The following is a 27,153-nucleotide window of genomic DNA, read 5'->3' on the forward strand; positions in this document are numbered from 1 at the left end:
GTGTAGTCGAAATTAAACTTCTTTTACGCAGAAAATCTACTAATTGGCTGAGCAAGAAGCCAGTTGTTACTTGGCAAGCAAAAGGTAATGACGATAATGCTCCATTCTGAAATGCAAACCATTGTAATTTGACATAAAATATTAAGAAAAATTTGATTACGCCACTGGCAATGACTTGATCAAAATATGTAATGTTTTAAAAATGAAATATGAAATATTATATTTATAAGCGCTAAATAATTTGTTATTTTACGGCTTTATAATAAACAAAAAATACCAAACATCGAAAGAGTAAGGTCTCTCACTTAATAGTATCACAATAATAATATAATTGCCACATCCAGGTTTAAAAAATATGAAAATGTTGAACATGTTGAAAGTTACCTGACAATTTCTTAAAAAGTTTATATCAAAACAGATTGAGAACATGCATTATTGCTCTGGAAAATCAACGTAATTCACTGTTAAAAAAAATTATGTGTATCTTTATTGGCGCCTATTTCATAGTATAACATAGAATATAATACTCACACTTTTTATATCATATTTTAAAACTGTCTTCATAAAAATTGGAATACTTGTTACTAATGCATATAATACCCAGTTTACACAAAAGTGAGCTACGAGGATTGCAAGAAATGCAGGATTTGTCGCTATCCGACACCACGGAACAACAGCAGTCTGAAAGGAAAAACTTATACAATCAAAACATTTATGAGAAATAGTAATTCGCATATGATATATGAACTCTTAATGAGGGGTTCTCAAGATTTGATGAAATAAATACATAAAACATATATTGTATGTGTAATGATATCAGCATTTTTTTAAATCTGATATGACCATACTTCTGTTTAGAGCATCACCTTAACGGTTTTGAGTTTTTTAAGTGCACGTTTTACTAAGAAAAAAGCCACGAATAACAGTTATTTCTCGTATGACCATTCAAATGACTGAAACATAATTTGTGTTCAAAGTTAACGAATTCAGCTTTTTCATTTGATCTGGCAGACTATTTATACAATAAAGGCAGAAGATACCGAAGGAAAAACAGAAATCATCAGTAGAACAAAAACCGATAACAGCATGGCAAAATAAAAAAACGACGAAATGAAAAACAACAGTCTAGAAAAAACAATAAAACGAATTCAAGACTGAGCAAAACGAATCAAATCGAAAACCGTGATTGAATTTACATTTGGAAAATGAACAAATAATGACGAATAAAAATATTACCCTTTTGCTTGTGTCAAATTGTATGTTTGATTTGATATAATTTAGTTCTTCTTTTGAAATCCATTTATTTTGGTCTGGCGTATCACGAGCAATTAAAAACCATGCTACAGCCCATAAAACGGTACATCCACCTGTAACGATATATCAAATATGTTTATGATTGGCACTTCTTTTTTAAATAAAAAGATATTTTAGTATTACACTGTGCAATTGTGTGATACGAATTAGTGATATGACAAATATGCCTATTTGATTGGCTCATTCAGCATGGAAGTATAAAACATATCGATCACTGAGGACTTTCAAACTAAGGTCAAAACGATGTTCATATCTTCTGTGACAAAGAAAATCTGTGATTTCTTCAATTATATACTCTACGCTCAACTTTTTTTTCGACTTTTAATACCTTCTTAATAGTTATCAAAGGTACCAGGATTATAAATTAGTACGCCAGACGCGAGTTTCGTCTACATAAGACTCATCAGTGACGCTCATATCAAAATATTTATAAAGCCAAACCAGTACAAAGTTGAAGCATTGAGGATCCAAAATTCCAAAAAGTTGTGCCAAATACGGCTAAGGTAATATATGCCTGGGATAAAAAAAAAATCCATAGTTTTTCGAAAAATTCAAAGTTTTATAAACAGGAAATTTATAAAAATGACCACATTATTGATATTCATGTCAACACCGAAGTGTGACTACTGGGGTGGTGATACCCTCGGGGACGAAACTTCCACCAGCAGTGTCATCGTCGCAGTGGTGTAAATAGTTATCAAAAGTACCAGGATTATAAGTTAGGACGCCAGACGCGCGTGTTAAGTGTTACGAGGCTGTCCAAGTAAATATCAGGCAAATCCTATGATATGAGTGGCACACCATAATTTTTTTCCCACTGAATTTTTGGTTCCAATGCAATGTTTATATCATACAAAGGATATATATGTCAAAGATATTTTTGAACCAACAGTGGATGGCTCAAAAAATGATTTTAAAGTTCACTAACAATGCAACAAAATTGTGTACAAAATGAAGAGTAATCTCCCTTTTCAATGAATTGTCAGTGCTTTCTATGTATTTTTTTTTCTCTTTATTTGTTGCAGTTAATAAAAAATCAAAATATAACTTTAAGAAAGAATGAATTTGTGATATGAAATAGATGAAAAAAAATTGGAAAACAAAATATGTCATGTGCCAACCACTGCCTGGTTTTTCCATGGACACCCTCTTAAGTGTTCAAAACGTTTTTAAACGTATGATGTTAATGTTTGATGACTGAACAAGACATATTACATAATACTGGTTTGTGAAATAGACTAGGTCAGGGGCAACGAATACTTTGTTATACAAAAAGAATGTTTATAGATTTAACAACTCATAAGAATTGGGTATCGCTCATCATGATGGGATTTTGGTAGTTTATAAAAAAAAACAGAGGCAAACTCAAAATATGTTAATCTTTTAAAATTGACAAAATCAAACCTCTCGATCGACAGAAAAAGGTGAAAAAAACTGCCACACTCCTGACTTGAGGCAGATATTTTCCACCAAAAAATTGTGGGTTTAACCTGGTTTTATATATCTTTAAAAAAGTGTCTCAAATCAATAGCAACATTGTTTGGCTGTCAAATATCTTACAAAAACTACGTGCGCAGTTGTTGTCTGATCTGTAACTTAGATAATTTTGACATTTTGACTGAGCATGGATACAAATGAAAGATGATACATGTATAGTAGCTGACAATTACGGGTCTAATTTCCTTTGATTACTTTAGAGTTTGTTTGTTACTTAAAATTCATCTTTTTAATCAATTCATCAGATTTGAACATCGGTAAAAAAAAAACTGTTAAAAAAATCAATGCTCAAATACTAGTTAATCTCACCAAATGGTCATATATTCCTACTTAGAAACCTCAATGGTGGTTGTTGTTAGTGGTACTGTTATGTCCTCACAAACATCTATTATTGCAAGGCATTCTACAGTTTCTAGCAATACAGCTATTTTTACTGTTTACTTAACTCTATTCCACTTTAAGGTTAACTTTGAATTGACGCATACTATACATATTCTGATATTCTCTTTCAATAACGCTATTTTATAACTGTAGCTCTTTTATTCCTTTTGCTTGAAAGACAATCCGCTAGTCAGTGTGTTTGCCCTTGGCGATATGACTATGTTAAAGAATTGGTGTAATGTTCGGTTTACTTTTGTGCAATGATCGATACATTTTGATTTTCTTTACATCGTTTTTTAAACAATAGTTAAGAATTTGAACGAGGAAATGCTTATAAGGAGTTTTAATTCAAATGTCAATTAAAAAGTGTACTGTGCATAACACAAAGATGATAGAAAAAAGTAAATTCACAAAAATACTGTACTTCCAGGAAAATTCAAAACGGAAAATCCCTAAACAAATGACAAAATCAAAAGCTGAAACAAGTCAAACGAATGGATAGAAACTGTCATATTCCTGACTTTGTACAGACATTTCCTTATGTAGAAATTGGTGGATTAAACCTGGTTTTATAGCTAGCTAACTCTCTTACTTGTATGACAGTCGCATAAAATTCCATTATTTTGACAACGATTTGTGAACAAAACAAACAGACATAAAAAGGTAAAAATGTCAGGAAAAAAGTTTGTAATAAAACAATGATAGAATTCAAACATTACTTACCTGTTAAGTAGAAAATTGATCCCCAGCCATTGTCAAAGCCATGCTTACATAGGAAACCAGATGTTATAAATGATACCACAATACCAAATGCAACTCCTAAAAACAGAATGGTTTATCTTTACAGATTGTGACTTTGATGAAGCGTTGTCTCATTGGCACTCATACAAAATCTTCTTTTATCTATTTCATCAGGAAGCATACACGTATATAGTCAACGTCAGTTTCTAGAATCAATACTTCAAGACCATATAACCAAGGCGAACATTGGCAATTATTATAGATAGAAAAATATGTTAATCGTCGTTTTTTACATGTATAAAAATCATGATTCTTGGTGATTTATGTCAGCAGAATTGCTCGTCCATTTTTCACTTTTAATTTTGAAATGTTCTATTTTGATAGCTGTACACGCCTAGTTAATGCTTAAACCAATCTCCAACATGTCCAACTGAGAGGTTAAATTGAAAGTCACATGTATACGGAATAAATAGGGCTAAATAATTGACATTCAAGTCCATAATACATCACTTATGTTTTAGGGCCTATTTTTTTCAATCTTTTTGGGCCAACTGAAATCTGATATCGAGGTATTATTCAAATTTTAACTTTTACTGATACTTGGAACAAAATGATTCGAATTTCAAGTGTTTGTCTAAATAATAGATAAAGTCTTTTAAGTATTAACTGTTATTGCATTAATGGATTCAGTTTTTTTTTTTTATTTTATGAGATAGTTTTCTAACATGTATGTACTTATCAATCATTATGTGACTACAATTTTTTAATTTGTGTCTTTTATATGCTATATTATATTCCTATTGTTTATTTGGCTTGCAAGGGGGGATTGGGGGCGGGAGTGTCATAAAAAGACAGTAATTTCATTAAAAATTAAAACATGGCAAATAAACTTCACTTTTTTGCACATTTTTTGTTGAAAATTCCACTGAAATTGGAAAATAAATTACAATTTATAAATATCTTAGTTTTTGGCTAATGAAAAAAATAAAATATCTCCTTGTGATTTCAGAATTATTGTAGTGTAATGGACTCTTTGGATATTACAACTAAAGGTCCTGCATGGAAATGTCACAGACAGTAACATCGATTTTTTTTTTATATGTACAACACACAATAACTTGTATGCATGGATACCTTAAATTAAGTATTCAAGCTCAAAATATACATGCACCTTACACATGTTACATACCTAAGCATGCAAAAGACGTCAGTTTGCTTTTTTCAAAAAGAGGTGCCCAGCGACCAATAATTGAATTTCCAGAAGGAAGAACAACTCCCTGCAAATAAACTAAAACTATTATTTAAACAATCAATTGCGAAGAAATATATGTTGCAATCAAAATAATTAGTTAAATAAAGAGGCATATAGAGAGGTAAAAGAATGTTTTCATACTTTTATAATTTATTCCGAAATTGCCAATCATGAACCGACGAAAGGATTGATTTCTAAATTAATTCGACCCGGTAAACAAACAATAGTCAAACAATTCTTTTAGATACATTAAAACCTAAAGGTTTGGCAACATGAGCACTTATACAATCTATGATGATTTGACAATATACAGAAGATTATGCTGTTTTAATTCAAACATAATAATACAGTAAACTTCATTTTCGACCTATGTTTAAAAATTTATGAATTTCAAACATACCAGTCTTATAATTTTGTACGGCAGACGCGCATTTTTTTTTTAATGAAGAGAGAGCAAATTATTAAAATGTACTCACTGAAGAAAGTCCTAGGATAACACGTGCTACAAATACCGCGTACACTGATGTTCTGGCACAAACTGGTGTCAAAAGTGAGCAAATACCAGATATTATCAAAGCAACTCCAAAAACGCGTCTTCCACCATAGGTATCTGATAACCAGCCTCCAATAATTTGGGTGCATATATACCCATAGAAAAAAGAGGAAAGCAATTTTGCTTGAGTTGATTTGTCCCAATCAAATTCTGCATTCTTGGAAAAAAAAGAAGAGTTTTTATTCATGAAATATCACTATATTTACTTGTCAAAACCTGTAATATTCAGAGATAAAGATGATAATAACAGTTAAATGTAAACAGATGATAGTAGGTCGTTTAGTTGATAGTTCGTGACATTACAATACCAAAACTACAAGTGTCAGAACATAACTTCAACATAAAGATTGTGTCATATATCCAATTAAATTAAACGTATCAAATGATTCATTAAAAAAACCCTGAGAACTTTGAGTTATCATGACAATAATTGTATCTTTATTTAAAAGAGAAATTCATTTAAGATTAAACTATTTTTCTGTAAGGCTTTCTACTCCATAATAAGTACATGAATAAACCATCATTAAGACATTACCTCAATAGGAATTTGGTCATCCGTATGTAACTTGCAGTGTTCAGGAAAAGTATTGTTTTCATGATTGTCAGAAGAAATGTTAACAGTTTTCACCATGCATACTATGGCCACGCTCAAGTTGGATCTCAGAGCATTTTGTAACGTGATGCCGATAAAAACAAAATAGGAAAGTATCCAACGTTGAGAGAAGATACACGGTACATCTATAAGAAAAAGCAAAAGAGATAGTCAAAGGATAATGATTAAGGGGGTAGACCTTGGTCCAGGGAGATAACTCTTTAATTCAGTGATGCGTTTGTAATAGTCAAGTTTTATTAATGTATTTTAAGCATTTACCTGAAACAGATTGAAAATAATCTATGTATCGTAGAAGCTTAGAACGTATTTATGAAAATGGCTGACACAAACGTACTGATGATTTTCAGAGTTATTTCCCTTAACCTAGGACTACCACCTTAAATATCTAAACTATGTGTTTCCTTCCAACCAATATGTATACATGTTTGACAACGTATCCGTTTAACTCACGTTTTGTCCAACAAATTCGAGATATCTTCACTTTCGACTTGTTTTATACAGAGTGATTGCATATTTGGATTTGCTTGACACTGCATCAGCACTATAATTCTATACCGATAGCAGTTTTAGAAGTTAGTTTTGGACGTTTAATGCGTATTTGCAATAAGCGGTTGTTGCATAATTTAACTAGAATTATCTCCTTTTAACCGGATAAAATATTATTTAAAATACCAGACTTTACATATGTGTTGTACAAATTGATTGATTGATTGTGATTAATGTCATTTTCATCACTTTTCGATAAAAAATGGCGTCAAGGCGCTATTGATGGCGGAGCTCTGATTACACGTAGATAACCACAAACTTCAATGCATCATATGTATGCGAGAAATGTCAGTTACTTTACTCAAGTATAAGTTCAGCAGTTAGTCCAGTCGTCCAAAATAGAATTAAGACATTAAGACAGTGATTGGATTAATATTTTTTAATTATATCTATTCCCTGTCATCATCTTTACTTTTGTTTTTTTGTTAATATAGGATGAAATTCAAAATATCAAAGGTGTATATGTATATGTAACCCATATGTTGCTTTGTTTCACGCTGCTGTTTAATTGTATCGTATGTTGCACTGGTTTCCGATAACAATAATTTGATACAGGTAAATTATGGGGATGAAAATAAAAATACTATTCAAATTTCCAGTCTTTTAATTCAAATGTTTCCACATGAGTTCCAAATGCAAGAAGTTGTTTTTAAAATAATTTTGTATAATCAATAGGAATATAAATACTCAGAGGTAATATAACCACACATTTAAAACAAAATCTCAGTTCCAATTTTTTTTTTTAAGTTCTGCAGCTTCTACTACTAAGTGTCTTTGAAATATTTCCCATGGTGGACATATAATAATCAGAAAAGGTGCAATATATGCTAAATACACATGTGACTGGCTTTTTCAATACGACAACTCAAAACTTACACCCTTCTGGTGTTTATAAATATATTACCGTATAGCGGGTTATTTTCGCGGATATAACAAAATCGCCAAAATAAATTCCGCCAATTAAAAAGTGTACATGCAGAGGTATAGATAAACGTTGTTAATCTGCCAAAATGATAACCGCCAAAATATTTTGTATACCTTATTCAATGAAAAACGCAAAATTTTACACCCGCGAAAGTAACCCGTTATACGGTAGTCTGTCAGACATAAGTATAAATATTCATTTAATTAGTCTACCGGTTATATTTGATTTTCTCCAAAACTTCAAAAATTGTGCATGTAGCCTAAATGTTAGATTTAATCACTATCATTTAGAAATGAGATGAGGCTCAACCAAATAAATACTTTTTGCTACAAGATATATTACAATGCATTATTGTGTGTAACATATCTGTTTGTGCAAGGGCTGTACTCATATCTGTTATGTCAAAAACGTCAGTGCTAAAATGCCATTTTTGGTCCGATTTGACCATGTCGATATTTGTGATAACGTTAAAGTAACAACACAAATGAAATGTCTGTAATTAGTTCTGAGAAACATTAACAAGGTTAAAATAATAAACATAACATCGTACTGCTTGATGAATAGGTGAGCGTTACAAACATGTTTAACCTCGTCACATTCTGTATGTGACTGTTCCAAATGAAAATTAGAAAAAAAAACATTTGCCCTACATTTCATTTCATTTCCATTCATTTTAAATGTATAATTTCGTAATTATCCAGTCTACCTAAAGGTTAGTTATGCATTTAAAATGAATAGCTCCTTCTTTAAAATAAATACATTATTTGTAACGCATATGATTGTGAATATAATTTTTTTTTCGAATATGTTCATGTCTCTCTCATTTTCGTTTTACTGCAATATTCTAAAATGATAGGATGAATGAAATAGCTTTCACCCTTATCATTGTAATTACAATTTTAGTGATTTATTATGACTTTTTTTAAAGCGTATATTCATGAATTCCTATTTTATATTCTTACCTTGCTTGGAAGATTTCATCATGAATATTCCATATAAGAATTAAAACGTAAAAACAAACAAGCTTATTTATATAATACAACATTTTCTCTTTTGAAATATTATGTAATTAATTATCACTGCAATTAAATCTAACCAGCCGTGATAAATGTATCTTTAAAAGTAAAACAATTATTATGTTCCTGTTAAAACTTTTGTTTAACCTCAAACTCCACTTGAAGATTGTCATAAGATGTAGTTTATTTTTATATATTAGCACATTACAGTTTAAATCTTTTCCTCGTGCGTGATACCACTGTAGGATATGTCGGTACAATGTTTTTGGTTGTCTCTCTCATTTATTTTATTTTGTGATGGTGTTGTCTGTTGAAATTTTTTTTTGTTGTTTCATTGCGCACTGGTATCTAATTAACAATTCATTGTACTATTATATAATCATTTTCGACATTTGACATTGTTTTCGTTTTGTTTTTTTTATTTTAACCAGGCATTGAAACATTTAACTGTCGTTCCCTTTCATGACATATAAATAGTCATTTGGTATAAATTTGAAATCAACACACTTGAATAAATTTTTTTTGGATATCAATTTGCTTGATTTATAAAATTTCATTTTTATTTATTGTATTATTTATGTTTTAACCACAAAACAAATGTTATCCTACATGTCCTACAAGTGCCATGTGTATATGTAGAATTCTTAACTGCTGTGGTACTCCGAACCGCGATTGTCACGCTGAGGTGGAATGTTCTGATGATAAAGTGCGTTTATCATCATGGTGAAGATCGGCGGTGACATTAATTATGACGATGTATTGGCGATGATGGTTACGCTGAAGAGGTATGTTCTACACAAACTACAGTCTTAAATTGAATGATGTTATATCGATGTAGATGTAGATGGCAATGTGTATATTAGACTCAGCTTTCCAGGTGTTTAAGTTGATAAGGGGTTTATCAACTTTAGATACTATGATAAATGTGGAGGATTTTTGGATTTAGGAAAGTTATCCTCTTGTAGCGCATTTATTCTATATTTGCAAAAGGTTTTAACTTATGTGCGATTGAACGTCACATATTCTAAATATATACCCGTCAACAGACAGACTATCTGTATTACAATAGAACGAGAAAGGAGAAGAGAGGATTAAAGAACAGATACATTTTGTTTTGGTAAAATGGTCATGCTGAAATATTTCGACAATTTTTTGTATTGTCCTAATAATTTGTTAACTTCAATGGCATGATGATGTCATCTATGGGAAAACTTAGATTTTATTGACTTGTTAGTTTTTCCCCATTCTTTTTGTATCTGGTTAAAGCAGCCATTGTAAACTAAATTTATTTTACCTTTGAAATTTGGTTTTCAGTTTTTGTTTTACAGATGACGATGGATATGTTCCATTTGTCGTATCCACAAACCTGTCATGTTCCACCAAAGTAGCCTATCGAATTCAATTATCAACGTACTTAGGAAGGGATAAATTCTACTTTGTACAGGATCACTCTGATTCAAACAAAAAATTCTCTGAAACTGACATTATCAAGATGCTTTATTTCTTGATTTACAACATATTTGTTACATTCGGAAGACGTGTTTTTCAACAGACTATCGGCATTCCAATTGGAACGAATTGTGCCCCTCTTCTTGCCGACTTGTTTTTTTATTATTATGAGGCTGACTTCATATAGGAACTTCTTAGGAAGAAAGATAAGAAGTTAGCAATATCCTTTAACTCTACTTTCCGCTATATGGATGATGTTCTTTCACTAAATAATTCAAAATTTGGTGACTATGTCGAATGCATATATCCCATTGAACTAGAGATAAAGGATACAACAGATACCGTTAAGTCGGCCTCATATCTTGACTCACATTTAGAAATTGACTATGAGGGTCGATTGAAAACAAAACTTTACGACAAAAGAGATGATTTCAGCTTTCCAATTGTGAACTTCCCATTTCTAAGTAGCAACATCTAGCAGCACCTGCATACGGTGTATATATCTCCCAATTGATACGATATTCGCGTGCTTGCATTTCCTATCATGATTTTTATTGATAGAGGGTTGTTGCTCACAAGGAAGCTATTAAATCAAGAGTTACAAATGGTGAAGTTGAAATCATCTCTTCATAAATTTTACGGACGCCATCACTAGTTGGTTGACCGTTATGGAATAACCGTTTCACAAATGAAGTCGGATATGTTCCTTACGTCGTAACTTCAGTCCCCTTATCTTTAATAAATGTGACCTACCGAATTAGACTATTTACCGGATTTGTTATCTCATAAGCAACACGACAGGTGTCACATGTGGAGCAGGATCTGCTTACCCTTCCGGAGAACCTGAGATCACCCCTAGTTTTTGGTGGGGTTCGTGTTGTTTATTCTTTAGTTTTCTATGTTGTATTATGTGTACTATTGTTTGTCTGTTTGTCCTTTTGATTTTTAGCCTTGGCGTTGTCAGTTTATTGTCGATTTATGAGTTTGACTGTCCCTCTGGTATCTTTCGTCCCTTTGTTACATGAGCAAAACTACTAGAGTCATTAGTGGAGCAGGATCTCATTACCCTTCCTGCAGATTACCTGAGATAATCACGTTTTTTTTGTTGGGTTCGTGTGGCTCAGTATTTAGTTTTTTTATATAATGTTTTGAGAAATTGTTGTTTTATAGTAACTATCATAGACCATAGGCAAATAAACTCATCATAGATACCAGGATTAAAATTTTATATTTACGTTATTTTGGTTAAAATTTAATGCATGCACATTATTTTCATCCATCAATGACCTTTTTTTATAAATCATTGTACATTTGTTTGTGTTTTATGTGCATGGCATTTCACATTATAGTCACATGATAAACTGCATAATAAAACTAAGACTGTTGTTTAAATGTCGGGTAAACGTTGTTGTCGTTATGGAACATTCCCCATTTCCATTCTCAATTTTATTCTTTATATTGATAGACGTGACATAGCGTAAAGCCAATTTTATATTTAAAAAGGGAAGTTGTTGATTAACGCGTGTATATGCTTCAATATGTTTTATATATTATTCAATACAATAAAAGTCTCATATACAAAACGTTGTTTGATAAAATTGGCAAAGCTTCTATGGAAACATTAGACAATGTTTGAACTATGAAATGTTATTGTCAGTTAACATTTTTTTTAAACACATGAAATAGTATCCTTGTCAGTAATCATTTAATTCAAGCTGTCAGAACATATTCATGTTATTTTAAACTTCCCGTTTGCTCGATATTTCAAACATCACATCTTTACAAATTTCTAATTACAAATGTATAGGAAGATGTGGTATGAGTGCCAATGAGACAACTCTCTATCCAAGTAACAATTTATAAAAGTAAACCATTATAGGTCAAGCTATGGTCTTCAACACGGAGACTATGCTCACACCGAACAACAACCTTTAAAGGGCCCTAAAAATTACTAATGTAAAACCATTAAAACGAGAAAAACAACGGTCTAATCTATATAAAAAAATGAGAATTGCATTTTTGATAAATATTTGGTATATTAACAAATTGTCTTTTATTTTGTAGAATCTAAAATAGCATCATCAAACTATGTATCATTAATAACCTAAACCTTGGTTATAATTAAATGTGTTAATGCATTTATCATGTATATGAACATGGATTTAATAGTACACGTATAACCAATCTTATTATGCTGATGGCCTTGTTATTGTCAAGTTTTCCATTCCAGGATGTGACTTTAACGTTACAAATTTCCGTTGTCCATATGTTAAATTTATAAATTACCTAACAATTAAATTTTGACACACTATTTAGCATGTTAACATGGTAAAGTATGTATAAATATTGTTTAAAGGATGAATGAAAAAGTTTATCTGCATCCGATTTAACCTAGAAAGTATGCAGCTCGATGAAGCTACTTTTATTTAAAGATTCGCATAGTTAAAGGAAAATTAACAAAAATATTGAACTCCGAGGAAAATTCAAACTGGAGAGTTCCTTATCAAATGGCAAAATTAAAAGCTAAAACACATCAAACGAATGGATAACAACTGTCATATTCTTCCCTTGATACTTGCATTTTATTATGTATGAAATTGTGGATTATACCTGGTTTTATAGCTGGCTAAACCTACCACTTGTATGACAATCGCATAAGATTGTATTATGTTGACACAGATGTGTGAACAAAAACACAGACATAATAGTTACAATTGTCAAAAAAGGGGAACAGCAGTCAACATTGTGTTATAATCTTAATCACTATAAAAACAAAGTTTAACAAATTTGTCAATAACGAAACACCAAATATTCTCCTGCTTAATAGTGTGTTTAAATTTGATTAGGAAATATCTATTCCAAGACGAAAATAACAGTTTTTTCCTTTCCTTTAATGTGTTTGAGATTTTGCTTTTTACAATTTGATAACAGACTTTCCAATTTGAATTTTCCATGGAGTTAGGTATTTTTGTAATTTTTCTTTTAACCTCTTTAGGCAATGTTATGTTCTGATATCTTGATATATATATATTTTGTCCTTGTAATACATTTACTCAAATTGACTTGTACATTTTGCATTGTTATTTTTATAGGCACTAATAAAAATCAATATATATATTAGTATATATATATGTTGATTCAAGTTTCAATGTATATATTATGATTTCATATCCAAGAAATAAATGTTCGGATTTTAAGCCTATTAAACATAATTAGAATTATATTTGTTTTAAGTAAAATGTGTGCGTGGTAAAAACAAATATGGAGATTTGATACGATCCAATGGACCGTAAAACATATAGCAAAGACCTCATTCGGCAGCATACAAGAGAACGATGCTTGATAAATCATTAAATTCAATAAACTATTGCTTGGTTGTCATGGATGTTTTACAGTGACATTGTTACAGATGCAATGTGTACTTCTTCTGAATACATGTGCGGTTTTGTTTGCGTAAATTTTCTGTTCTAAAAAGTTATTTCTTAAAATTGATTGATACCGGTATGTTAGCTTTTTAAATCTTGTAGCATCATGATCAGTGGCGGACTTGTAATACAAGCAGTAGTCAAAAGAAACCCTTGCTTTATTATCTTTTCTGTCATGTCTGTTTTTGGCCAGTCTTAATCTCTTTTCAATAAATAAGTTCATATCAGAAGAAGAAAACTTTATATCTGAACTTTTCAAATTCAAATAACGAAAAAAAAAGTTTAGAAATTTTTTTTTAGAAAACTAGCCACAAAACCCTTGTGGTTATCACATGTGCTCCGGAAAGATAAGAAGATCCTGCTTCACATATAGCATGAAACGTTTCGATTGATTACGAAATGAGTGCGATTCCATGTTTTTGTACAAAAAAATCAGATATGCTCTTTATAATGCAAACTATAATGTTTAAATTACCTTAGAACTTTTTTTTAAGTGGTGTTAATAAAAAAAGAATTAAATGGATCAGTGAAATTCTGCAAATTTATGTGACCAGCATTTCAAGCTCTTCAAAATACAGATGCAGATTTCTGTTTTTTTAAAATAGATGAATTATATATAACAAAACATCAAAGTCTGGTGAAGAATTAATGCTAAACAAATAAAACTATCTACAAACAATATCAAAAGCTCACTATATGTCTTGTAATTTTTCTGAGTGTTTTCAAATCTTGAATGTAGACATAATTCTTTAATACATTTGGCTAATTTGTTTAATGGCTGGTATGTCGAAAGAATTTCTGATGACCCACTACCATTCACAGAAATCTGCAAATAGTTATCAAAGGATTATAATTTAATACGCCCGACGCGCGTTTCGGCTACATCAGACTCATCAATGACGCTCATATTAGAATAGTTATAAAGCCAAACATGTACAAAGTTGAAGAGCATTTAGCAAAACGTTAAATTAAAACAAAACAATAAATTAAAGAGTGAACATGTCAACATAAATGAGTACTGAATAGTAAGTGTTATATATTATTATTACCTGCCTTACTCCGCACAATACACAATACATCGTTCTTTGCTTGGTGGCTACATACAGAATAAAACCTCTAGCTTTATTCCAAAAATGAAATTCGTGTTGTCCCATTGAATAAGTATATTCTGAGCAATGGAAAATATATAACGTCTGATATTTAATGTTGAAATTCCATGTTTGTTCTGGGTATTTTTTCAACGTCTGTAAAGAGGAAAACAGCCATGTTTGTACTATCAGCTTAACAGAGTCCTGAACGGTTTAAACTAATTATAGGAACTATCCAATTATTCTTACCTAATCTTAATTTTTGTGTAAATGCATTTATAGCTTCACTTTAGGATTCCAATTTTTAATTTTATTTAAGAGCCAATCCGGAGGAAAACCATGCAATATTATAAAAGTCGTCCAAATCGAAAAACACAACTTGACAAATTGTTTTACATCATCTTAATCCTTGACATAAAATAAAAGAATTTGACCACTTAATTTTTCCAAGAATCGTATCTATTTTTAGTAACAGCCTCATTTGCATAATTATGTAAATTCATAATGAAACCAAGGGAAAATCCAACTTTGTGTGCCTTTTAAGAATTACACAGAAGCATATTAAATGGGTGTTGATTTTTTAGAGTAATGTCAGCTGGAACCCACCCATTTTACTATGTTATGATCAATACAAATTAAAATTTAAACGATTTGGCACAATGCCAGGAGCACGGACACAATTGGTGGGTTTTTTATACATGAATTTACGTGGTTTTCATTCGCTTCTATCTTACAAGACCCATTCCGGATATGTTTGCAAGTTATATCGGTTTTAATTATGGTGTATGTTTTCTATCATAACAAAATATTAAGCTTGGCAAATGACTATTATATGTAAACTTATGCTTTGGAAGAATGGTGTTTTTAGTCCCAAATTAACACTTTTTGATTTTGATTTTAATTAAACTCTAAACACAATTGGTAATAAAATGGCTCATAAAATCATTTGAAAAAGTAAAATCAATTTGTTTAAAAAAACTAAAGTTAAGCGTTTTTGTACTGCAAGTTCAAAAACCAATACATTGCCTGAAACCAGGGAGTACATATTTTATGCTCTTCAATTGACTTATCTCTAAATCACTTCAATTTTGTATAGGTGAAATAAGTAAACCTATCAACGGTATAATTATATAAGGACCAAATGAATCATCAATGAATTAAAAAAAAATAGTATGAAGATGTTTGAAAGTTAGCTATGACTATATATCCTTTTAGAAAGAAAATTTGCCTTACAGACTTCTGATCTAGGAATATTTTATGCATGATAGATGTACAATAACTCCTTCATTCGGGCACAACTTATTCTTTCAGTATCCATGTCCCATTACACATCACTAATTTTTAAAATAGATTTCGATGAGAATATATCTTATTTCTCGCCATCTGGAATCCCTGTTTTTTTTAACCTATTTACTCAATGTTGAATGCAAAACTTTGTCATTCAAATGTACAGTAAAATCACCTGCTCCTATATTATAGGCGTCTGAATGCACCACTAAGTAGGGTAGTGTATCACTATGAAATTCTTCTGATTAGGATTTGTCTAACTGTCTGACACAAATCTAAACTCTTCTAATACACACTCAGTGAAAGGAATAAATCTACCGTCCCTGGACTTTCGGTACTGAAAATATGAATAGTGTGCGAACTAACGAATGCTCATATAACGTTTTTGTTTCTCTTCCCAATAGTGCCAAGTAACTCTTAAGCATTGGTAATTTTTATCTGCGTTCAAGTATAAACGTACTGAATCCTTCATCAATCAGAGCCATTTCAGTCACTGAACTGAATAAAAAAAAAGATTTTATTTTATTTTATCGCGAAACCAGCTAATAATAAAGAGCACTTCACAAATTTAACCATATATATTGACGTTCTAAATAACCTTCTATCATAACTTAACCATCACTAGGACAAAGCACCATATGTGTACCGTTTTCATGCCAATATACAACCTTATGTCATGAACATTCTGTAAGATGTAAGGAGCTGAACACAAACCGAAAGATTAAAATCAATAAAACATTGACCTTGACAATTAACAAAACGAAAATATTCAGATTTTAATTCAAACTTACATAGATATGAGATGTGGAACGAGTGCATCTTGTGCAAATGAGACAACTCTCCATCAAGTCACAGTGAATATGTAGTATATCTTTTTTTTAAATCGTTAAAATAAAGCTATTGTGCAACTTTGAAATTTTCGAAGTGTACCTGTTCAAACGTATTAATTCAATTAAGATACATATGATATAAATCACTTTATCTCTGACTTTGGAATTGCAACACCTCATGGATTAACTACAAAATTAAGGCTGGAATGGTACTTTATACACATATCGACTCCTCGAAAGTTCATTCACAAAATCAGTATTTTGAAATTGGTTAGTGCAAATGTCAAAGACGGTGGAAGTCCCAATGTGTCACCTAAAAAAGCTATATTTTAAATATGCAAATTTAGAAGTCTTTAGCAACTTAAGTCATTTTTATTCAAATGCTTAACATGTTCAAAAGGTATGTCCAATGTGACCATGGAAAAGAAATTGGTCTACAATAATGTATTTTGATGCGACTGTCATACAAATGAGAGGTTTAGCTAGCTATAAAACCAGGTTCAATCCACCATTTTCTACATTAGAAAATGCCTGTACCAAGTCAGGAATATGACAGTTGTTATCCATTCGTTTGATGTGTATGGACTTTTGATTTTGCCTTTTGATTTTGCACTTTCATTTTTGAATTTTCCTCAGAGTTCTGTATTTTTGTGTTTTTACTTTTTATCTTTGATTTATTATTGCTGGATTGACAGTGGTGTAAACCGCTTGTTTAGTACAGTGTAACCTCTAGTGTCCAAGTTGGTCACATTCATAGCACATATGGTAGGCAATCTTCTATTGGCGAAGCTTTGTCCTTAAGAGCGGCTGGTTGTACTGTTGCTGTATCATATCTACCGAATTAGCATGAGGACTGGAAACAGTAGCTCAATGCTTGTAATATGCTTTGGTATAATTTTAGTTCACCTTGATAGTTTTTGATGGCGTGGTTTTTAGCTTGTATTAGTGTTTTCTCGTCATCTAAATTTGATGCTTGATCACTACTCTCGTTCTAACGAACCGTCCTCCAACCAGCTGAGATAAGCTTATTTCTGTTGTTTAATTTAACTTCAAGAGATAAGTCCAGAAAATTAAATTTAGGTAAATAAAACCCTCTTTTGATAACCGTTTCTGCAGTTTGAGTAGAAAGGCGAAGAAGGACTTCAGAAACAAAGGTAGATATAAGTTAGTTTCCGTCACGCTTGAGTTTAACGGATCATTCTGTCTTCAACTTAATTAGATGGTCGACACAAACTTTTTTCAAAGACGAGATTTTAAAATCAACGTAAAACTTAACAGTCGAAAGTTGTTAATTTGATGATGTGGTGTTGTTTCCTTGGTAACTGCTTCATATACTTTGACAGGCAAACTAGGAATGAAGCTTCTGAGTTTTTAACTAACGCAGTTGAATATACACTGATATACATATGCAGAAGAATTTCGTCTTCGTCTTCGAAAGATTGTCAGTCATAGTATACAAAGTAATGCAGTTGTACGTAGCATGCTTTTCAGCTAACGGCAGAACTCCGAATGATTACGTTATAGATTGACTTCAATGTATATGAAACGACAAGAACAAGAACTCGAGCCAAATCTTACTATACATAGAATTCGTAGAATTGTATAATTCGGGGAATTGTAGTTACAATGCAACAAATTACATCAAATGGAAAACCACTAACATTACAGGTTAAAAACGTGTTGATGTTAACAAATAAATAATACACGTGATTAACGAAAACAAATACATGACAGTACCTACGTACTACTTATAAAAATAAGGATGTATGACCGAAAAAAAAATATATATCTTATATACTAAATATAAGATAACTTATTTATCTTATAAAGTAAACAAGAGACTTCAATTATTTATTTATTTTAATTATATAAGATATATCAAAAAGAATGCAGGATATCTTATATATATTAAAAAGATATAATATTGAAGAAAAATAATGTTCAAAGGGCTTGACATTGACACAAATATACAATGTATGACGACCGGTATTACATCAGCACGTCGATGAATATAGAATGAAATTCAAAACAGTGTGGCTGTGGCCATTGATTGACACATTAAATTCATATATTGACTGGGACAATTTACGTGAACGTTTGTCTGTAACAACCACTGTTCACGACGTACCTACGATAAACATTTAAACTGTGGGGTCACCAAGGTTTCTTAACGCCTTTTATTATAAAATAATTCGAAAAATTAATTAGAAATAACCTTTATGTTTTGATTTATATAATTGATATAAATCAAAACATCGTGTTATTTCTGATTATTTTTTTCGAATTACTTTATTAAGGTGTTGAGAACCTTTGGTGACCCCATAGTTTAAAAAGTAAAATCACAAAAATACTGAACTCAGAGGAAAATCAATTCGGAAAGTCCATAATCACATGGCAAAATCAAAACACAAAACGCATCAAAAACGAATGGACAAGAACTGTCATATTCCTGACTTGGTACAGGCATTTTCAAATGTAGAAAATGGTGGATTGAACCTGGTTTTATAGCTAGCTAAACCTCTCACTTGTATGACAGTCGCATCAAATTCCGTTATATAGTCACCGATGCGTGAACAAAACAAACAGACATAATAGGTAAAAATGTCAAAAATAGGGGTACAGCAGTCAACATTTAAGTGTCTTTAAAAACTACACAGTGAGCAATGGTCGTTATATACAAACGTTCACCTAAATTGTCCCAGTCAATGGATGAATTTAATGTGTCAATCAATGGCCACAGCCACACTGTTTTGAATTTCATTCTATAACAGTTGCCGCAACACAAACAGAAAATTAAGTGTAACTTGTCCAAAAAGAACATAAAACAAACACATTTAAGGTAGCACTACAGTCAGAACTTTCTGACTCTAATCAACAGTCTTTAAAGATTAATTTCTCCAAAACTACTCAATGGATTTTTAAAATCTTTAACTCATTTTAAAGCTGAAATATAACTCTTTCTTAATCTATATATAAATTTATTTTTGGTTTGATTAATCTCAAAATATAGCTCATTAATTGCCAAAAAAGTGGTATTCCAACTTGGATGAAAATGGCACATTCATGTCAAATGGTAGTAAAAATTTGTTTTCATCCCTTTAATCAACCATATACAATCTCCAAAACGGTGTTTTAGATTTTTGATATATGCCTCCAGTAAGAAGATATATTGATTTAACTGCTGGGTATCAAACCTCATTTCACCTTTCATCTTTGGAGACCTATAAATTCATTTAGAAACAAATTATCCAAAAACTGGGACACGGTATTGTAGAAAATACACCCTTTAATCACATATATCAAGGTCAAGCCAAAGAGGGTACCCATAAAGTTTCTATTTTCATTTTTTCCTTACAATTCTCATCAAAAATTGTTCTGAGAAATGACCTAAAAACTGAATTTCCCCATTAGGACCCCTATAAAGTCAATATAAATACAAACATTCCACTGGGAACACCCCAGGAGTGTTCTGATACCATTACTGTATCAATAGAGCCACACACTTTGTGTCTTTGATGCTCTAATGCTGTAAATTTTGCATTATATGTGAAATGTCCAACACTAACTAGGCATTTGGCGGGAGTTTGACGTCACAGATATGACCAATATCTCTGATGTTAGACAAAGCTCCGCCTCTTTCCAGACAGTCTTAGATAAGAGAATAACATGATCGACCAGCTGCATAATCAATGTTTAACATCATTGTTCTCTATATATAAAGAATAGTTTTTCATTTTAATTTTAAAAAAGAAATAAACTATGTCTGAAATTACCTAGAACTTTAAAAGTGTGCATCAAAAAACATGTTCATAAAAAGATCAAGACCACCCTTTTCTTTAAAATACACTTTGCCACTTGCTTTTTTAATTTAATGGAACTGAAAAATTACACATAAACTGAAAATTATTTAGAATGCATAAAACTGTATTTAAATGTAGAAGGCAAAAGAGAAGAAATTTATACAGGCAGTCCGAGGCTTTCAAAAATAGTTTCCCACTCTTTTCCATAGTTTTTTTTTTTCATTTTTGGTAGATTTTTTCCCTTTAGTTTTTTTCTTTTTCTTTGTCCACTTCCATATATAAATTAGTTTTGTTACAAAACAATGAGATAAGACTACAATATTTATCTTGTGGTCAGAGATTTAACAGCTGGACACTGGTATCAACAGATGATTGACATATTTGCCCCTCCCAAATGCCTATATATTTAACTTAATTACCATGTGCTTTTATTTACATAAGTTCATTATCAATTTACTCCCTGTTGTGATATGATAATGACTTTGGGATTTTTACAAACTGTGCAGAATAATACTTACTTTAAAATTATGTGATAAAAAAATATCTTCAAAAAATCATTGTTAGACTGTAGTGCTACCTTAAATACGTACAAACTGATCTAGACGTCTAAAGGCTGTTGATTCGAATCAATGTCTTACTGTGAGCTGAGAAAGTTCAATGGAAGTCATGAGTTCCACATTACATTACCATAATTACCGTGAATGACAAAAGCTTTTTAATTACAGTAGTCTGTTATGGGTCTATATTTTTACAGTAATATATGAATGTCTGATTTAAAGTTGCTGCATGATTGGCTGTGGAACCAGGTAAAGGTCGTAGGTTTCATTGCAATAGTATTGTGAGTTATGGTGTACAGCATTGCTACTATGTTAATTGATGTTTACAATCATACAGTTTGGCAAAACTTTTAGGAATTTTGGTCCTCAATCCTCTTCAACTTCGTACTTTATTTGGCCTTTTTAACTTTTTTGGATTCGAGCGTAACTGATGAGTCTTTTGTAGACGAAACGCGCGTCTGGCGTATATATAAAATTTAGTCCTGGTATCTATGATGAGTTTATATACAACAGTGGCGTTGCTGGTGTAATATGGTAGCTCTTGGTAACGGTGTGTACCGTAACAGTCCAGCTGTGTACTACTATTTCGATTTTACATACATTTTTAGTGTTCAGTGACCAAACTGATGAAAAATTGTCTAAATTAGTTTGAACCAAAAATGTTTATACGCAAAAAATGAGCTCCTTTCTACTGTTTCGGAATGGTGTGAGGCGATGAACACAAAGGCAGTTTCAGTCTACATATTTAATTAGCTACATGATAACAAGAGAGTCTGTGCGCATGCTACGTCAGCAATCTATTAATACATTTTGGTTGTGCAGGTATATCTAAATTAATTCTGACTGAGTTCTGATATTGAAATATTAATAGTATTGTCACATCCCTTCTTCTTTAAATAAAAATAATTACATAAAAGTTATTTTACCAATTAAAGTCATACATAAAATTTGTTTTACCAAATAAAATCATATTCAACACTTAGGAAATTTAATGTCTAAATGCGAAGTTAAAGTCAAAGATATTGTCATAATGATTGTTTTGAATACATAAAACATATCCTAGCGATTGTTTGAAAACACTACTTCTCTAATAGACGGGTATATAATTATGTTACATTACTTACACGAGATCACTTCAGGGATTATTATGCCCTGCGCGCACTTGTGATCTAATCACACACAAAATCCTTAAATCGTGCTGGTGGTTTTACAACTCTTCCTGATCGTGTCATAATCGGTGTTTCTTTCGCATTTTCGATTTCTGTCGCATTTTCAAGATTGTCTTGATTGTTTATTTCTCCATGTTCAAAGTCGGAATTGTCTCTTTCAATTTCTGTAGGTTCATTGTTATCCTCTTCTAGTGTGTGTTTAAGTTGACGACGATTTCTACGTATGGTTCGCGTTCCAACATCAACTTCGTACGATCTGATGTTGACCTGTTGTTTGATAGTTCCTTTCTTCCACTCTTTGTTGAAGTTTGACGGTTGTATTCTTACGGTATCTCCATTCTTTAACATCGGTAAATCTTTTGTTCCTTGATTGTAATAGAATTGTTGCTTCTGTTTTTGTTTTGTTAATTCTGTTTGTACTTTATTCGGAGTAATCACTTTCGGTTTCAGAAGACTTTCTTTCGTTGGTAAAAGTGTTCTAGTCTTTCTGTTCATAAGTTTTTCAGCTGGACTATTGTCAAAACCCTCGGTTGGTGTATTTCTAAAATCGAGAAATGCTAAATATGGATCCTTTTTGTCAAATTTTGATTTCTTCATTAACCTTTTTACTGTTTGTACTGTTTGTTCCACTTTTCCATTGCTTTGAGCATACAATGGAGAAGAAGTGTCATGTTTAAATTCCCAAAGTCTGCTAAATTTTCTAAACTCTCCACAGTCAAATTGTGGACCGTTGTCTGTAAAACACACATCGGGTATACCGTGCCTTGCAAACTGAGCTCTGAGTTTTCTGATTACTGTTAGCGCAAGAGTATCTTCAAGATAATCGACTTCCCAGTAGTTAGAATAATAATCTACTGTCACTAGATAGTTCTTACTTTGAAATGTCATTAGATCGATTCCTACTTTTGACCATGGACGACTTGGTATTTCGTGTGATATAAGTGTCTCTTTCTGTTGTTTACGTTCGAATGTTCGACATGTTTCGCATCTCTGTATATAATCTTTTACTTCGGCGTTCATTCCCGGCCAATAAAGACTTTCACGTGCTCTACGTAAGCAACCTTCTATTCCTATATGTGATGAATGAATCTTTTTAATCATAACAGTTCTTAGAGATTTAGGAATAAGAACTCTCTCTCCTTTGAATAATAGACCATTTTGTAATGTCAGTTCATCTCGAATGTCGAAATATATTGATACATTCGATGGTACATTCCATTTGTTACTCGGCCATCCTTCCTGAATAACTTCTTTCAGTTCTTGCATTTGTTGATCCTTCCTAGTATGTTCTTGAAGTTCAGAAATTCGCTCTTCAGATATCGGCAACTCATCTATCATGTTGATACTTTCGATTTCGTCTGTTGTGTTACTTGAATCTGAAGTCTCTTTTAAGTATGCTCTACTTAAAGTATCGGCTAAGTACATCTCCTTTCCTGGTCTGTATTGCAGGATTATGTCGTACTTTTGTAAACGTAAAAGCATACGTTGTAAACGCTTTGGTGCAGCATGAAGTGGCTTTTTCATGATTGATTCGAGAGGTTTATGATCAGATATTACATTTACTGTTCTACCATATGTATACGAGTGAAATTTTTCAAGTCCGAAAATGACTGATAATAGTTCCTTCTCTATCTGAGCATACCTTGTTTCGGTATCAGTGAGAGCTCTACTCGCATATGCAACTGGTCTGTCTTCTTGCATAACTGCAGCACCAAGTCCAGTTTGTGAAGCATCGCTTTGAACTGTTAACTGTAGTTTAGGATCATAATATTTTAAAACTGGCTCAGCAGTCACTAGCCTTTTGATTTCTTCAAGTGCTTTATCATGATTTTCAATCCAACAAAATTCGGAGTCCTTCAAAGTTAGCTTTCGAAGTGGCTCGCAAATGTCGCTAAGTTTTGGTAAGAACTTACTTAGATATGTTACAAATCCAATAATTCTTCTTACTCCGGAAACATCTGTCGGTTTCGGCATATCAATTACGGCTCGAATCTTTTCTGGATCCGGCTTCAAACCTTCGCTGGTTACTAAATGTCCTATAAATCGAACTTCCTTCAATTTTAACTTAAACTTTTCTTTGTTAAGTTTTAAGTTTCTTTCCCGACAACGTTCCATTAAAGCCCGAAATTTCCTATCGTGGTCATCAATGGCTTCTTCTTCTGTATCGCCTTCGCCATAGATAAGAATATCATCTACTATGCTTCGTACACCTGGCAAACCTTCAACAGTTTGGTCTTGCCTTCTTTGATATTCTTCTGGTGCAGAAGATAAACCGAACGGCATTCGCAACCATCTGTATCGTCCGAACGGTGTGTTGAATGTTGTCAACAACGAGCTTTCTTCGTCCAATTCTACGTGCCAAAATCCATTCTTAGCATCAACGACACTAAAAACCTTCGCTCTACTCAGTTCTGGTAGTAAATCATCGATAGTTGGTAGCGGATAATGACTTCTTTTCAACTGCTGGTTCAAATGCTTCGGATCAATGCATATCCGAAGTTTGTCTGGTTTTACGACAGTAACCAAACTTGAAACCCACGGAGTTGGCGTTGAAACTGGTTTTATAATTTCTAACTTTGTCAGTCTTTCCAATTCGGATTTAAGCTTCTCTTTAATAGCGACAGGTACTTTTCTTGGCGGATGTACTACAGGATTTGCAGTATTGTCCAATTCTAAATGATATTTTCCTTGCAATTTACCAGTCCCTTCAAATATGTCTGCATATTCCTTCATAACGGTTTCTTTTGAAAGGGGTTTAAAAAGTGCACCCTGTCTCACTGCTTTAATGTTTTCATAATTTACAGTTACCAAATTCATAGCTTGCACTGCTTTGCTACCTAACAACGGAGTCAAAGTGCCATCTTTTACTACTACAAATTCTGCCTTGAACTTATCATTGTTCTTTGGATTCACCAATTTTAGAATGCATGTTCCTATCGGTTTTATTGTGGTATTGTTGTACATTGTCAGTATTTGACTTGTTTTCTGTAATTGGTTAATATCAAGCTCTTTCAATGTTCTTGCAGTGATTATATTGCATGTTGCTCCACTGTCTAATTGAAATCTTGTTAAGTTGCTTTTCTCATTCTTGCCTTTTATTTTCATAGATGCATATATGTGCCTACTGTGCTTTTCTTTAACAGAGTTTACATTGGTGAGTGCTACTGTATTTATTTCAAAATAATCATTACTTTCTTCAGACTCTTCAGAGATTGCTCGGACTCTGTGTCCTAGGTGACGTCTTTGCCTTGATTTTTGTTCTGATTTGCACATGCTTTCGAAATGATTTGCTTTACCACATTTCCTACACTCCTTCCCAAAAGCGGGACATTTTGCCTTGTTAAATTCGTGTTTTCTTCCGCAATATTTACAAGCAGAAGAGTTTTGTGCATAAGACGGTTTAGTTTTATGTGTATATTGCTTTTGCTGTTGATAATTAGGATTTCTTTGTTTATGTTTGACACCATGTACTTCTAAGTCTGAAAAAGTTGGGTTTTCTAATGTTTTTATTCTCTCTTTAGACAGTTCTGCTGCTCTTGAAATTTGTAAACATTTCGGTAGGTCTAAGTCTATAACTCTTAATAATCTTTCTCTTAAGTGTGAATCTTGAATACCACAGATAATTTTGTCTCTTATTAATGACTCTTGCAGCGCTCCATAGTTGCAAGTTGTTGCTAATATTTTCAACTCGGTGACATACTTTTCAAATGTCTCCTCTTTATTCTGGTTTCTCATATTAAATCGGTATCTTTCTACAGTTTCGTTTCGTTTTGGATTGCAATACCCATCAAACGCCTGTAGGACCATTGCTAGTGTCCTATTTTGTGGTTCTTGTTCGAATGCCATTGTAAGGTAGATCTCACGGCCTCTCGTACCGACTAAATACTGAAATAGTTTAACCTTTGCTTGCTCATCCTCGCTGTCCATTACCAAATCGATATATAGATTTAACTCTTCCTTCCATTTCTTCCATGCATCGGCAAGATCATGAGCGTCTAAGTTCAATCTTTCTGGGGCTCTCAGTTTCTCCATTGTTTACGTTTTATAGACAAAGGAAACGAACGAGGTCAATTGCGATGGGCAGTGTTTTGGATATATATGTACTCCCTGATTTATTTAGTTCTGTCCAGACGTCGGACTATTGTCTTTTCTCGTTACTTCGCTTCTTTTAGCACATCTGACACCATGTTTCGGAATGGTGTGAGGCGATGAACACAAAGGCAGTTTCAGTCTACATATTTAATTAGCTACATGATAACAAGAGAGTCTGTGCGCATGCTACGTCAGCAATCTATTAATACATTTTGGTTGTGCAGGTATATCTAAATTAATTCTGACTGAGTTCTGATATTGAAATATTAATAGTATTGTCACATCTACTGCATTTTTAAATTTTATTTTATAATGCAAGGCTTTGACAATGGCGTTGTTTATTATGAGAATTCCATGGCCTGTTGTTGAAAAAGGTGTTACCAAGGTATTTTGCTTTGATGATTAAAAACTCTCAAATGTGGCCTTTCGGTGTGTAACTGTGTTTGTATGAGATGGTCAATTTGATCATGTTACTAGTATATAATTAAAATGGTGTTGCATTTTTCTTGGAAACATTGCATTCCCCATGATTATTTCCAGCAATATTGTAAATTGATGGTTCAGATAATTTTGGGGATTCTACACAATTTTGTTACCATTATATAGTTCTGTACAAAT

General features: G+C 32.1%; 1 protein-coding gene across 1 annotated transcript; it reads right to left on the reverse strand.

Moving 5' to 3' along the window:
- Window positions 1-501: 501 nt before the first annotated feature.
- Window positions 502-26,475, reverse strand: LOC143057423 (putative transporter slc-17.2). Its single transcript, XM_076230726.1, has 7 exons — window positions 26,374-26,475; window positions 24,958-25,428; window positions 5,662-5,895; window positions 5,123-5,210; window positions 3,916-4,011; window positions 1,237-1,367; window positions 502-681 (listed from the first exon to the last, which is right to left on the reverse strand). The coding sequence occupies exons 1-7, from the start codon at window positions 26,473-26,475 to the stop codon at window positions 502-504; spliced, it is 1,302 nt and encodes a 433-aa protein (XP_076086841.1).
- Window positions 26,476-27,153: the final 678 nt, after the last annotated feature.

The sequence above is a fragment of the Mytilus galloprovincialis genome, chromosome 13 (genome assembly GCF_965363235.1).
Source record: "Mytilus galloprovincialis chromosome 13, xbMytGall1.hap1.1, whole genome shotgun sequence".
Classification (NCBI taxonomy): domain Eukaryota; kingdom Metazoa; phylum Mollusca; class Bivalvia; order Mytilida; family Mytilidae; genus Mytilus; species Mytilus galloprovincialis.